This window comes from Leptodactylus fuscus, chromosome 3 (assembly GCF_031893055.1).
Source record: "Leptodactylus fuscus isolate aLepFus1 chromosome 3, aLepFus1.hap2, whole genome shotgun sequence".
Lineage (NCBI taxonomy): Eukaryota > Metazoa > Chordata > Amphibia > Anura > Leptodactylidae > Leptodactylus > Leptodactylus fuscus.
In genome coordinates, this window is record NC_134267.1 from 205,308,609 (window position 1) to 205,324,735 (window position 16,127).

The following is a 16,127-nucleotide window of genomic DNA, read 5'->3' on the forward strand; positions in this document are numbered from 1 at the left end:
CTCCGTGCAGTCCCATTGAAGTGAATGGGGAGTGCCGGCGTATACGGCAAGCTCTGCTCATGCCGGAGCGTACACGCCGGCACTCCCCATTCACTTCAATGGGACTGCACGGAGTGAAAGAAGCAGCCCATTCATTTCTATGGGGAGCGCTCGTATCCCGGCTCCCATAGAAATGAATGGAGCTGCTTTAGACGCCGCTTATTCTGAACGTGTTTTACGTTCAGAATAAGCTAGCGTTTACTCAGTGTGAATGCACCCTAAGGGTGCATGCAGACTACGTAACGCCGGGCGTGTATGAGAGCCGTACACGCCGGCATTACGGCAGACTGCCGAACACTTCCCATTCACTTCAATGGGAGCGCTCGTAACAGCGGCGTTTACGAGCGCTCCCATTGAAGTGAATGGGAAGTGTTCGGCAGCCCTGCTGTAACGCCGGCGTGTACGGCTCTCATACACGCCCGGCGTTACTCAGTGTGCATGCACCCTAAGGGTGCATTCACACTGAGTAAACGCTAGCTTATTCTGAACGTAAAACACGTTCAGAATAAGCGGCGTCTAAAGCAGCTCCATTCATTTCTATGGGAGCGGGGATACGAGCGCTCCCCATAGAAATGAATGGGCTGCTTCTTTCACTCCGTGCAGTCCCATTGAAGTGAATGGGGAGTGCCGGCGTATACGGCAAGCTCTGCTCATGCCGGAGCGTACACACCGGCACTCCCCATTCACTTCAATGGGACTGCACGGAGTGAAAGAAGCAGCCCATTCATTTCTATGGGGAGCGCTCGTATCCCCGCTCCCATAGAAATGAATGGAGCTGCTTTAGACGCCGCTTATTCTGAACGTGTTTTACGTTCAGAATAAGCTAGCGTTTACTCAGTGTGAATTCACCCTAAGAAGTCTTCAACAGCCACGACCCTGCACATATTTCAACTTTTCATCACAACTCAGGTACCCTTGAATTATAAGTTTGTTACAACTTATCAGGAAAAGCTCAAATCTCTTACTTGCACAGGACTCTAGGTGAATGCCACTTTACACATATACACTGTAACAAGCTCATGTGCTCCATGGCCAACATAAGGTCAGATCGGGATTTCAAAGTAAACAATTACTGTTTTCTATTCACCACCAAAAAAGCAACAAATTGATAAGGAACTGAAACAAATTCTATGTTTAATTTTTATTTAAAAGGGAGAATCCACCCAAAATAAACATTTCTAATTAGTTTTACTGAATGGGTATTTACTTTCCAACTTTGCATAAATTATTAAAACCAGTGAATATAATAAACTTTGATCTAGGTTATGAAAAAAAGTCCTAGTTTCCCCATTTATCAGGCTCTTCTACCCTCTTAAAGGGATCCTATCATTGGATAGGCTATTCTTCTCCTACCTTTAGATGTCTTCTCCGCGCTGTCGCTCAGTAGAAATCCGGGTTTTCTTCGATATGCAAATGAGTTCTCTCGCAGCACTGGGGGCGTCCAGCAACGCCTCCATCTTCTTCAGGAGCGGTCTCTCTCTGCGTCTTCTTCCGTCTTGGGTTTCAGTCTTCTAGGCCTCGGGCCGAGTCGACTGCGCATGCCCATGACCACAACAAAAATGGCCGCTTACTCAGTAAGCTGTATAAGCGGCCATTTTCTTGTGGCCGCTGGCATGCGCAGTCGGCTCTGCCCAAGGCCTAGAAGATTGAAACCAGGACAGAAGAAGACGCAGAGAGAGGCCGTTTCAGAAGAAGATGGAGGTGGCGCTGGAGATTTCTCTCGCAGCATTGGGGATGCCCCCAGTGCTGTATTAGGGCTGGGGCCCTTCCCCAGTGCTGTGAGAGAACTCATTTGCATACCAAAGAAAACCCGGATTTCTACTGAGCGGCGGCGCAGAGAAGACATCTAATGGTAGGAGAAGAATAGACTTTCTTAAGGCTATTCCTACGTATTAGTCAGAAAAGAAAGCGTATCCAATGATAGGATCCCTTTAAATGGACATTCATGCTAAAATCTCAGCTAAATCAGTCTTGCTCTAAAGTGAAGCCTACTGAAATGTCATGTTCTCGCTACATTATAAGTCTATAGAAGGTGGGGATTAGCAGAAACTGATTGAGGCTAAGGTCCCATGTTGCAGAAACGCAGCTTTTTTTTGTTGGAGATTTCGCTGAGGTTTTTTGAGCCAAAGCCAAGAATGGCTTCAAAAGGAAGTTCTTATACTTCTACCTTCCAAATCCATTCCTGGCATTGGCTCAAAATACTGCAGCAAAAACCTGTCACGCTGTCCTCGGAGTCCAGAGATTGCAGTACGAGCGGTAAGTTCATTACACATTAAAGATATGCATGTTGAGACAGATCAAAGGGGAGGTGGGGGCACGGAGTGAAAGAAGGGTCATCAACAGCTTTAAGGAATACTCACGTCCATCTGGAAGACGAGCCACTACTATGCCACTTCCTCCTCGAGCAGTCACCAAGAAACCTGCTTTGATAACAGATAAAATAGCAAGGCCTTGTGCTTTGGCAATGACATGAGCTGCAAAGAATCAGAACTAGGGATTAATAATCCTACAATACATATACATTTATATTGTGTATACTACTGTAGCTATTTAACAGTGTTACAGTATTAATACTATTATTGCATTAAAGGGGTTAAATTATTCAACTTTCCTTAAGATAGGCCATAAATATTAGATTAGTGGAAGCAAGACTCTTGCCACTTAGGCCCTATGCACAAAACTGAGTGTAGCACTGAGGGGCTCCAATGCTCCATTCAGATCTAGAACAAGTCCTACTTTGCTCCATGAAATCAGATCAGAAATTTTTGGGGGTTTCATCCATAGAACTCGTAGTAACCTCTATTATGTACTGTATATACTCGAGTATAAGCCAAATTTTTCAGCACAGTTTTGGTACTGAAAAATCCCCCTCGGCTTATACTTGAGTCAGCAAAAAAAAAAATTTAGGAGGGGTGGGGGAGGTCTATGACCAGCCGCAATATCAATGTATAGAATCTCCCATAAAATAGTGGAAAAAAAGGTTTAAAAAAAAAAAAAAAAAGTTCTAAATCCCTCCTATCCCTAGAGTACATACAAAAGTAGAAAATGACTGTGAACCACAAACACATTAGGTGTCCCTGTGTCTGAAAGTGCCCGGTCTACTGAATATAGGGGATCTGCAGTGCTCCTGTACCGTCAGGAAGGGGTTAATAAGAGCACTGCAGATACCATATATACAGCCAGACTGAATTCCAAGAGGAGGTGGGGGGGGGGGGGGGAACAAAACAGTTCTTAAACTCAGGGAAGGGGCAGACAGACAACCAAAACACCCCTTCCCCAGCACCCAGCATCTACTGCACCCAAAAACTCCAACCATTTTAATTTTTGAAATTTTCCAGTAGCTGCTGCATTTCCCCCCCTCGGCTTATACTCGAGTCAATAAGTTTTCCCAGGTTTTTGGGGTAAAATTAGGGGCCTCGGATTATATTCAGGTCGGCTTATACTCAAGTATATACGGCAAGTTCCAAAAAAAAAACTTTGTATGGTATCGCTCAGTTGTACACATGCAGTGAACAGTATGGTCTGCGAGATAAGTGAGAAGTATAAGTCATACCTGGAATAATCTTATCTGGTCCAGTTCTAGAACTGATTTCAGTGAATTCTCTCAGAATTTTTGCAGCTTTTTTGGCTTCGGACTTCAGGTTGGAAGGGATTGGATTATTCACTGTAAATATAATGCACAATAATTTGGTAGGGTGGAAGCAGATCATGTTCCTGGAACATAGTGAAGCAGAGCTAACCCCATTCATTATTTTGATATGCACCGAAAAGATAATATGACAACTTACCAGAACGCCTTGCTTCTCTAGAGAGCAAGTCACATGTCAAAGAGCGACTAATTCACACTGTTTTCATGGTCAGATTGGCGATTTCTTGGAAATTTCAGGATATTTTGGGATTTACCAGAAGGAATACACAGTAGGATTATTTCACTATATACTTAGCTCCTTCCAAAAGCCGTAACTTTTTTAAAAAACTTTTTCGTTCACAGTGGTATATGGGGGCTTTATTTTTCTGGGTCAAATTCTTCTTTGTAATGGTACCATTTAATATTTAGGATGATGTACTGAGAAGCTAGAAACAAATTTAGAATAGAGTGGAATAAGAAAATCTGTGCGAATTTCTTACAGGCTTTGCTTTCATGTGGTACTGTGCAGCTAAAACGACTTGTCACCTGTTTTCTATGAGTTGGTACCATTGGGGGGGATACTAAATTTATATTGTTGTTTTTATGTTGTACCTCTTAAAAAAAAAAAAAAATACAAAATTTTGAAAGAAAAAAAAAAAAATCTTGAATTTGCCGTATTTTGACACCACACATGGTATCACATAAGACATTTTATGCAGGGCAAGATGTACTAGTAATCTATACTGAAAAAAAAATAATAAAAAAAAAAATTTCTTTTTAAATAAAGAGGAGCTTTCGTCACTTTCACCAAGTTCTTAGCATCTATTAGTAGGCACTGCTCCACTGATTCCAGCACAGTTGGAATTTTCTCTCTAACCTCCACCATTCATGAACAATAAGGGCAGTTTAGTTAGGACTAGAGATGAGCGAACACTATTCGAAACAGCGGCTTCGAATAGCATGCTCCCATAGAAATGAATGGACGCAGCCGGCATGCAGACTTTGCCGGCAGCTTAACCCCCCGCGTGCCGGCTACATCCATTCATTTTTATGAGAACGTGCTATTCGAAACGGCTGTTTCAAAAAGTGTTTGCTCATCTCTAGTTAGCAAAGATTCAATCAGAGGCAACCAGTGTCAGAGCTCAGTATCAAACCCCTTGTTTGCTCCTGCCTGATACCGCCCTCCTGACAGTACAGAGACTAAGCAACATATGAGGAATCAGCATTGATTGCTCGGGAATGGTGGGGGCTAGGGAAAATATTCCAACTGTGCCAGAATCAGTAGAACATGAGCTATTAAATATCTGGAATTGTTGGAGGTGGTGAAATGCTCTTTCATGGTTTGGGGCACAGGCAGTTCTATATACTGCAGGAAAGACGACAGTGTGCTGAATTCAGCGCGCTGTCGGCTTTCACGATCTGTGCCCCTGGTGAAGAGATATCAGTCCCGGTACCGTAGCTCTTCATCGTCAGAAGGGCGTTTCTGACAGTCTGTCAGGAACGTCCTTCTGCACAGCAGCACCAATAGCGCTGTGCTCTGAGACCGGTTCCTCCCCGGGCTCACTATACAGCGCACGGTACTTCGCGCTGTGCCCGTGATTGTTCCGGTATCTCAGCACCTCCCTGTAATGTCAAATAATGAGCGGGTTGTTGGCGTTGATGATCCGCCTGCTCCGGTGTTTTGGCAGCTGTCAAGTCTGCCTGCTGCTGAACTCATTCCTCGAGCTGTACCCGTGATTGTTCCGGCATCTCAGCACCTTGCTGGGACGCCTTATAATGAGCATGTTGTTGGCGCTGATGATCCGCATGCTCTGGCATTTTGGCAGCTCTCAAGCTGGCCCGCCGCTGAACTTGCTTCTTGCACTGAGTGTGATTGTTCCGGCATCTCAGCAGCTCGCTGGGACGCCATATAATGAGTGTGTTGTTGGTGTTGATTATCCCCCTCAGCTCCGCTGAGGACAACTCTGTGACTTCTGGCTAACTTCGTAGCTCTCCTTGTTTGCAACAAATTAGATTTTCTTTTTCCAGGCATGTTTAATATTAGAAAACTGACAATGTGGATTGAAGGTGTTTTCCCATGTCAGTTTGTGAGCAGTGCCTGGACCAGATCAGATAATATGCAAATGCATGTACACTGAGGGTTAGCGTGTATTTACACAAAGAGATAACAGCCCTGGCTTTCTCAGAAGCTTACAGAAGAGCAGTGTAATATAGTATGTGAACATTAATTCATAATGGTCGTGAAGCCATGTCATTTACCGGGATAAAAAGTAGCCTATGTTTTAATCGAAAATACGATCTATGTGCCAAATTTCATTCAAATCCGTTCAGCCGTTTTTTGTGTGATTGAGGAACAAACCTTCACGTTTATAATATTAGTAGGATAGCATATTGCAAAATTTGTTCTCTTCACCTGCACTATTGATTATAAATTATATATATATATCTATATAAGTTTACTTACACTTTACTCAATCCCTTGATGTCTCACACGATCTAGCAAGCATATCTTTAATAAAGTGCGTCTGCTGTGAGAAGGATTTAATAAAGTAACCTAAATATCCATAATTGTACATTAGGTATTCAGCTGAAGCTCAGGAAAGAGACAAGGTAGAATGCAATAGGCAAATAATTTCTGTCAAGAGGATTTGCTGAATTGATAGGTTCCGAATGGAGTGATTAGTGACTGCTCCGCCGGGAACAACTCTCATTTTCAGGATTGGTTGCTGATAAGAAGGTGGTATTGAGTAAGGGAGTGAGTCAGCAGACAAGTCTATCAGGAAAAATTGACTAACTGTTTAATTTGGAGGCTTATAAGACAAGTGCGTCAAGACAAAGCGATTTGCATGGTGACTAACACACATTTTCCTAGCGCAATGATCGCCAAACTGCATTAGATAACATGGCACTCTATTCTATACACCAATAGCCAGAGGTTAAATTATAACAAGTCTTAAGTTGTTCAGAAACGATACATTTTTTTAATATATTTTTTTTTTTTTATGTCTTGCATTAGAAGTTGTACGCCGATGCTATAAAAGTATGAACGTAGAACTGGCAAGAAAGCTTAGAGCCCTGCTTATTGTCACAAACAATGCTCTGACATGTCGCCTATTACCTAGGAGTTTATTTAGAACAGCTGCTATGTGACGGTCTGGTCTCACAACAGATCCATTAAAAGGATTCTACCATTAAAATCAAATTTTATTTCGCTAACATGTAGGAATAGCCTTAAGAAAGGCTATTCTTCTCCTACCTTTAGAGGTCCTCTGCGCCGCCGTTCCATAGAAATCCTGGTTTTCGCTGGTATGCAAATGAGTTTTCTTGCAGCACTGGGGGGCGGTCCTCAGAACTCAAACAGCACTGGGGGCATCCCCATGGCTGCGAGAAAACTCTCCAGCGCCGCCGCCATCTTCTTCAGGAACAGGCTCTTCACGCGTCTTCTTACGGGGGTTAGCTTCAAACTTCTAGGCCCTGGGCAAAGCCAACTGCGCATGCCTGTCGGCCACAAGAAAATGGCCACTTACACAGTATTGTAAGCGACCATTTTCTTGTGGCTAGCAGGCATGCGCAGTCGGCTGCCCGAGGCCTAGAAGTTTGAAGCCAACCCCTGGAAGAAGATGCGAAAAAGACCCGTTCCTGAAGAAGACGGAGGCGGCGCTGGAGAGTTCTCTCGCAGCATTGGGGACGCCCCCAGTGCTGAGGACTGCCCCCAGTGCTACAAGATAACTCATTTGCATACTGACAAAAACTGGGATTTCTACTGTGTGCGGCGGGGCAGAGAAGACATTTAGCGGCATTAGTGTGAACACCCCCTAAATCTCCAACTCAAGTTAAAGCTAGTGATTAAATTCTTACAACGGTAAATATGTAACAAAATATGAATCAATTTATACAACATCCAATAATTGTATGGTATAATTAAAATTAATCATTTTAATTTGCAACCAGAGTCACTAACTTTTTTACAACTTCACCCAAAACTGGCCTCGACAGACTCCGCAGTCCTGGCTCACGCGAGCTCCACTGTCACTTTAAACAGAAAGATGGGGAATGGCTAGGAGTTCCTGGTGTAAGGCCCCCACCGATCCGACATTGATAAGCATAGGTCACCCATATCTAAAGAGTCTATCATTGGGATTTTTTAATTTTAACTAAAGCCATCTTCATGTAGCCTTTAGAAAGGCTATTGTGGGCATCCTTTTAGTTTCAATTATGCTGCCAGTGTTTTCATGAAAAAGACGGTTTCTTCTTATGAAAATTACCGTATTTTACGGACTATAAGGCGCACTGGACTATAAGCCGCATTGCCCATGAGCGCCTTATAGTCCGTCTCGGTTCATATATAAGGCGCACCGGACTATAAGCCGCAGTCCGGTGCGCATTATATGTTATTGAAAGCGCCGGCAGGCAGACTTTGCCAGCGGCCGCTTAACCCCCCGCGTGCCAGCCGCTTCTATTGGAAGCGCTCGGCAGGCGAGGAGAGGCTCTATCAGCAAAATCATGCTGATAGAGCCCAACCATAAAAGTTAGATTAAACTACCCCCCCCCCCCCCCTTTAAAATAAAAGCCTGAAACAGAATGTGAAACTTACCGAGCGGCGCAGGGTGGGCGGGCATTCAGGCCTCCTCTTCCTCCGATGTTCCGTCCTCCTCCTCCGCCTCTCGCTAACTGAGAATGGCCTGGGCGCATGCGCAGTAGCCGTAGTAGAAGCATTATATTGCGCATGCGCCCCGGCCATTATCAGCGAGCGCCGGAGGAGAAGGACGGAACATCAGAGGAAGAGGAGGCCTGAATGCCCGCCCGCCCGCCCTGCACCACTGGGTAAGTTTCATGTTCTGTTTCAGGCCGGCGTGACAGCAGGGCTGCCGGACACTTCCCATTCATTTCTATGAGAGCCGGCATGCGAGCGCTCCCCATAGAAATGAATGGACTGCTTTTTTCCATTCATTTCTATGGGGAGCGCTCGCATGCCGGCTCCCATAGAAATGAATGGGAAGTGTCTGTCCATTCATTTCTATGGGAAGCGCTCGCATGCCGGCTCCCATAGAAATGAATAGGAAGTGTCCGGCAGCCCTCCTGTAACGCCGGCGTGTACGGCTGTGATTACACGCCAGCGTTCTGTAGTGTGAATGCACCCTTACGGTGCCTTTTATGTATGTATCGAAGCGGCACGCAGACTTTGCCGCCGCTTCCATCCATATATAAGCCGCACCGGACTATAAGCCGCACTTACGATTTCTGAGGAAATCGTAGGTTTTTATGTGCGCCTTATAGTCCGGAAAATACGGTAGAGTTAACGGAACACAGAGGGCGTTTCCACAGATGACGCGGGGGTGCTCGGCGTACAGTGGAAACGCCCTCTGTATTCCGTTAAGACTAATTTTCATAAGAAGAAACAGTATTTTTCATGAAAACACCAGCAACATAATTGAAAGAAAAGGTATGCCTACAATAGCCTTTCTATAGGCTACATAAAGATAGGTTTAGTTAAAATTAAAAAAAATTCCAATGATAGACTCTCTAACTCCTTCCCAACTTCCTCAGTAATACTACAGTGGACGCCAGGTGTTTAACTATGGCAGCCGCCCGGGAGTCGGGCGGCCGCCATAGCTGCCGGGTGTCTATTGTTTTACACAGTAGACACCCAGCACTAATGCCTCCAGTTGGTGCCCGGACCGATCGGAGGCATTAACCCCTCCGGAGCCTCAGTCAAAGCTGACCGAGGTGCCATTTTCCCAGCGACGCATGGGTGCCGCCATTTTTCCGGTGATTGCCGGCGCCTGGAGCATGTTCCAGGGCCGACGTTACATTGGCATGACAGCCGGGAGCCTTGTAAAGGCTCCCTGGCCGGTCTGCAGTGATATTCTTTTGCAGGCTGCTCTATGCAGCCTGCAAAAGAAATGACGATTTTTTGCAATATATTACAATGCATTAGCATTGTAATGCATTGCATTAGTGATCAGACCCTCTGGGTTTCAAGACCCCTAGGGGATGAAATAAATGCAAAAAAATAAAAACTTAAAGAAATATATATAAAAGAATTAAAAAGTATTAAAAATTCAAATCACCCCCTTTCCGTTCATATAAAAGTAGTTAAATACTGTGAAACACGTACATGTTAGGTATCCCTGTGTCCGAAAACACCTGCTCTACAAATCTATAAAAATATTTTTTCTGTACAGTAAACGCCGTAGCAGGAAAAAAAAAAAAAAAAAAAAAAAGAGTCAAAAGTGCCAAATCGTCGCCTTTGCACTGTTCTGCTTCTGATAAAAATTTTAACAAAAAGTGATCAAAGCAATAGCATTTCCAAAATGGTAGAACTGAAAAGTACACCCGGCCCCGCAAAAAAAGACGCCCTATGCATCCCCGTACACGGACGTATAAAAAAAAAAAGTTATGGGTGTCAGAATATAGCGACTTTTAGAAAAAAATTATTTTAACACAGTTTTGGATTTTTTTTAAGGGGTCAAAATGTAAATAAAACCAAATAAATTTGGTATCCTCGGAATCGTACTGAAACACAGAATACAGGGGACATGTAATTTTGGCTGCATAGTGAACGCCGTAAAACCGAAGCCCGTAAGAAAGTCGCACAAATGCATTTCTTCCTCAAATCCCCCCCCCCATTCTGAATTTTTTTCCAGCTTCCCAGCACATTATACAGAACAATTAATGGAGGCATCATGAAGAGCAATTTGTCCCACAAAGATTAAGACGTCATATGGCTCTGAGAGTGGAGAAATAAAAAAGTTATAGGGTTTAGAAGGAGGGGAGTCAAAAACGAAAATTGAAATATGCCGTCAGTGGGAAGGGGTTAAGTTCCAGTAAACCCCTTTAGGTTTAACTCTTGTTCATAACTGCTTTATCCCAAATAAAAATGAATAAAACCTGTCATTTCTGTGAGTGTCAAAACTTTTGCAAATAAACAACATTTTGGGATTATTATTTTTTGGGGAAAAAATGTAAATTGTTCTTCAAAGTCAATCAAAGTTACTAACTTATTTGTAGAAATCACTGACTCTTCTGACATGGTGTACTGGGTGCAAGCCTTTAACAACCATGCTACTACAATGGTCAAAATCTCAGTTCCTATTGGGTTAACTTGTGATCTTATCATTGCCATAGCATTTTGTGCGAAGTCACATCGCAGGCCATGGAGACATGCATCTTAGCAATCCGTGAAATGTGTGAAGATGGTGACAGCAGCATGATCTCGCTGTACAAACATGGATAAAATGAATCTAATTCATTGTAAGCTTTTAATCGGAATTTTCTAAAACCGGGTCATGGGGTTTATATCAATGGGGGTGATAACACAACAGCTCTTGTACAGTCCTATAGACACAGCTTAGAAATTATATCACATACAGGAAATCTTGATTTGTGGTACCGCATGACTTTAAGGGAGCATTCACACGGAGTAACGCCGGGCGTGTATTACAGCCGTACACGCCGGCGCTACGGCAGGCTGCCGAACACTTCCCATTCACTTCAATGGGAGCGCTCGTAACGGCGGCGTTACGAGCGCTCCCATTGAAGTGAATGGGAAGTGTTCGGCAGCCTGCCGTAGCGCCAGCGTGTACGGCTGTAATACACGCCCGGCGTTACTCCGTGGAGCCTTCATACGGAGTAAACGCTCTGCTCATTCCGAACTCGTTCAGAGTGAGCGGCGTTGAAACAGATCCCATTGATTTCTATGGGTGCCGGCATACACGCGCTCCCTATTGAAACCAATGGGATCTGTTTTAACGCCGCTCACTCTGAACGAGTTTACGTTAAGGGCTCATTCACATCTGCGCCCGGTCTCTGTTCTGCAGGTTTCCGTTTCCTGCACAAAACAGAGGCAGGAGACGGAAAGCTGTCCGGCCGTCTCCGCCATGAAACTGTTTTTTTTTTTTTTTTTTTTTTTTAAATCGGACACAGAGTCAGACATGCAGTACTCTGTGTCCGATTTAAAAAAAACGGTTTCACGGCGGAGAGCATAAAACGCTCAGTGCCACTCACGGCCGGACCCGGTCTGACAGCTTTCCATCTTCTGCATGCAGAAGACAGAAAGCTCAGAACGGAGATCGAACGCTAGTGTGAACCTAGTGTCAGAATGAGCGAAACGTTTACTCCGTACTCCTGTACTATGTGTACAGATATTTGTATGCATGCATGGAAACACAAAGGTTGCGAGATGTTATTGTCTGAGCATCTAGGAACACTATGCAAAAATTATAACGTAATGTGCAGACTTATTTAAGCAAAAATGTTTTTTAAAAAAATAAATAAAAAAAATTATGTTCCCAACAGGGCTCTGGATTTGGTACGCAAAGCAGCAACTCCAGCTCCTATTTTAACTCAACCCAACATAGCTAACAGCCATAGACAGGAGCTATAAAGCTCTAGTCATTGAATTCCTATGAAAGCAACCATGCAACAAACTAAGTAATATCAATAATTGTGTAATGTGATTAAAAATACTTAATCGCTTTATTTTGATGCAGGAATTAGTAACTTTTCACACACAATTTAAAGGGATCCTATGAGGCAGACACAATTTTTTGTAGGTACCACGGCAGAATAGCCTTAAGAAAGGCTATTCGTCTCCTACCTTTCGCAGTCTTCTCCGCGCCACGGTTCGCCTACAATCCCGGTTCTTGTCGGTATGTAAATGAGTTATTTTGCAGCACTGGGGGCGGGCCTAGTCAGAGCAGACTACGCATGCCCACAGGCCACGAGAAAATGACCGTTTGCACAGTATTGGAAGCGGCCATTTTCTCGTGGCCTGTGGGTCTGCTCTGCCCAAGGCCTAGAACTCGGAAACCTGCGCCAGAAGAAGAGGCTGCAGATGATGCTACTGAAGAAGAGGAGGCGGCACTGGAGAGAGTTCTCTCGCAGCATTGGGGCCGCCCCCAGTGCTGTCTCAGCGCTGGGGCATGGAGTCCCCCAAACGGAATACAATCACAATTGCAAGCGATGTGCTGTCAAAGCACACGGACCCCATAGACTATAATGGGCTCCGTGTGCTTGCCGCACACTGCCCACACGAATCATTTGTACACACAAATACGGACAAAATTGTTGTTACCCCTCGATTAATGAAAGAAAAACCCACAGTTGTCACAGAATTAACCTGAATCTGACAAAAGTAACGATAAATAAAAATTCTATGAACGTGAAAAAAAGAAAGTCAGACGTTGCTTTTCGCTTCAACAGAATTTTTTAACAAATAAACCTCAAGAAACAGGCCTGGACAGAAATGATGGTTCAGTAACTTAATATTTTGTTGCACAACCTTTTGAGGCAATCGCTGCAACCTAACGATTCCTGTAACTGTCAATGAGACTTCTGCCCCTCTCAGCAGATATTTTGGCCTCCTCCTCATGACAAACTGCTCCAGTTGTCTCGGGTATGAAGGCTGCCTTTTCCAGACGCCATGTTTCAGCTCCTTCCAAAGATGCTCAATAGGATTTAGGTCAGGGCTCATGGAAGGCCACATCAGAATAGTCCAATGTTTTCCTTTTAGCCATTCTTGGGTGTTTTTAGCTGTGTGTTGGGTCATTAATCCTGTTGCAAGACCCATGACCTGCAACTGAGACAGAGCTTTCAGACACTGGGCAGCACACTTCTCTTCTCTCTGATAGTCTTGAGATTCCATTGTACCCTGCACAGATTCAAGACACCCTGTGCCAGATGCAGCAAAGCAGCCCCAGAACATAACAGAACCTCCTCCATGTGTCACAGTAGGGACAGGGTTCTTTTCAGAATATGCTTCATTTCTCAGTCTGTGAATATAGAGCTGATGTGCCTTGCCAAAAAGTTTGATTTTGGTCTCATCTGTCCATAGGACATTCTCCCAGAAGCTTTGTGGTTTGTCAACAATTTTTAATTTTGTCAGTTTCAAGCTATTTCTGTGACCATTGTAGGTTTTTCTTTCATTAAATGAGGGCGACCAACAATTTTGTCCACGTCTGCATGCAGTCCGACTGGTATCAGTTTTGAAGAACGCACACCCGATGTACTCATTAATAGTTAACGGAGTCTCTCGTGTTCCATAATTATGTAACCATTGTTGTAATGGTCCGCCTCCTGTTGTCCTGGTCATCTGTCAGGTCAGCTGACGCTAGTATGACCCTTATAGGGTATATAAAATTGTTTTTCTATATTACACTAATGAAACCCTTTTAACATAGAGTTTGAGGAAAAACAAAATTCAATCTTGTCCCCGAGCTTATACTGTTCGCAGCAGTCAGGACCCTCTGACTAATCTGATTTACCACTCACATCCTCTAGGTGTCTGTACCTCACTTCTCCACAAGTTACTGTATATAGCATAGCCCTATCTGTGTAGTGAATGCTTGTCATGCACAGAAACTTGGTTAGACAAGGTGAACTGGTTTCTCTTCTGTAACTATCTATAGATCACATACTGATCTGTACATTTTAAGGAGTGTCAGATGGAAGGAAACAGCGTGACCAAAAGATGCCTGGAATAAGGCTGGCAACAGCACAAAGCATTTCAAGATGTCTACAGTATTTACTGGAAGGCAGTGATTTATGAATTTCATCCTCTGCAAAGGCTATATCCACCACTGCAACCAAACTTTGTATTGCTACAATTTATTTCAAATGCAATAAAAAAAGAAAAAAAATGTAATTAGAAATTCCATTCCCAGTTTGTTTCTACAGCTCTTATACGTGTATAGACCCATACAACTCCGAGGTAACAGACTACAATCAAACCTTGTGTAGTCTGATCCTGCCATCATGTATATCCTCTGAGTGTAAGAAGCATCCGAAGTATTAAAGGGGCTCTATCAGCAAAATCATGCTGATAGAGCCCCACATATGTGTGAATAGCCGTCTTCTTCATCCACACCTCCTCTTCCTGCGATGTCCTCAGGTCCCGTCCTCCTCCGGCGCTTGCGAACTGACATTGCTAAAAAAAAAAAAAAACGGCCTGGGCGCATGCGCAGTAGCCGTAGTAGAAGCAGCATTCTTCTCCTACCTTTAGATGTCTTCTCTGCGCTGCCGTTCGGTATAAATCACGGTTTTCGTCGGTATGCAAATGAGTTCTCTTGCAGAACTGGGGGCAGGCCCCATTGCTACGAGAGAACTCTCCCTCTTCTTCAGGAATGGCCTCTTCACGTGTCTTCTTCCGGCGCTGGGGGGGGGGGGTCAAGCTTCTGGGCCTCGGGTAGAGCCGACTGCGCATGCCTAAAGGCCACAAGAAAATGGCCACTTACTTACAGCAGTCAGCTCTGCCTGAGGCCTAGAAGTATAAACCCAGCTCCAGAAGAAGACGGACAGAGAGGCTGTTCCAGAAGAAGATGGAGGCAGCACTGGAGAGTTCTCTCGCAGCATTGGTGACTCCCCCAGTGTTGTGTGAACACTGCGGCCCGCCCCCAGTGCTGCGAGAGAACTCATTTGCATACCGACGAAAACCATGATTTCTACCGAACGGCAGCGCGGAGAAGACATCTAAAGGTAAGAGAAGAATAGCCTTTCTTAAGGATATTCCTACGGGTGATCAAGAAAAAAAAAAAAAGTGATTTTAATAATGGGATCCCTTTAAGGGTCCTTCCCCTTTCTCCCCAATTTGTGCTTGAGCATAAGGACCTTAAGTTGCTTGTAACATGCTAGAGTGTTCTCTCGTTCTGTATTCTTGAACTTTGATCCTGCTTGCCTTCTGGCCACATCTTGCCTACTATAGTGTTTGGACTCTACCTGCCTTAACCTCTACCATCATTTTGTCTTTTACCTGATGATTTGGTACCACATTGAGGAGTTGTCGCCCAGATCCCTGAATACGATTTACAGAAAATATCCCTCCAAATCAAAGTTTGTTCCAACCCAGTAGATCACTATCATCGCATGTAAGAAAAGTGATTATCATGATAATGAATTGACCAATGGGGTTGATCCATCAACTTCCGTTTCCACATCTGCATTTCTTCAAAGCCATATTTTTTTGAGGATTGTACGCAGTTACTGTATCCAAGATTACAATATTCAATGTGACGTTTCACATTTCTGAATGTCTATGTGAGGATCAACTGAAGAGAAAACTGATGCCAAAGAGATTCACACAGCACAGCTGAATTTTCTGGCCGTACCAGAAACCACAGTTTCCAGATATCTGCCTCCGCAGGTTACTAGAAGACAGGTTTGACTTGCACAACTCTTCACTTTGAGAGTCAGAATATTCATTACAGCAAAGATACAAGAAACCCCTCCGGGGATGATTTACTATTACAGATAACATTTGACAGGACGGCTTTAACAACTCTGATTCTCAGAGACAGAAAACTAGAACAAATCTGTGTTGCCACAAGTCTCTGGATGGACAAGAGACACCTGATCTACCACATGACGCCCTGACACCTCAATATCAGTCCTAATCTTATTATTTGGCAGATGGCATGTCAAGACGATCCAGGATTGTCAACCATGTGGAAGAATAATAACCTAC

General features: G+C 44.1%; 1 protein-coding gene across 2 annotated transcripts in view; it reads right to left on the minus strand.

The window, feature by feature from the left end:
- Nucleotides 1–16,127, minus strand: part of SH3YL1 (SH3 and SYLF domain containing 1) — an 83,943-nt gene that overhangs the window by 65,354 nt on the left and 2,462 nt on the right. For both annotated transcript variants that reach the window (XM_075269120.1, XM_075269119.1), the window contains exons 2-3: nt 3,593–3,703; nt 2,400–2,513 (exon numbers count right to left, since the gene is read on the minus strand). In XM_075269120.1, coding sequence (XP_075125221.1) covers nt 2,400–2,513; nt 3,593–3,703 — 225 coding nt within the window. The remainder of the gene's footprint in view (nt 1–2,399; nt 2,514–3,592; nt 3,704–16,127) is intronic.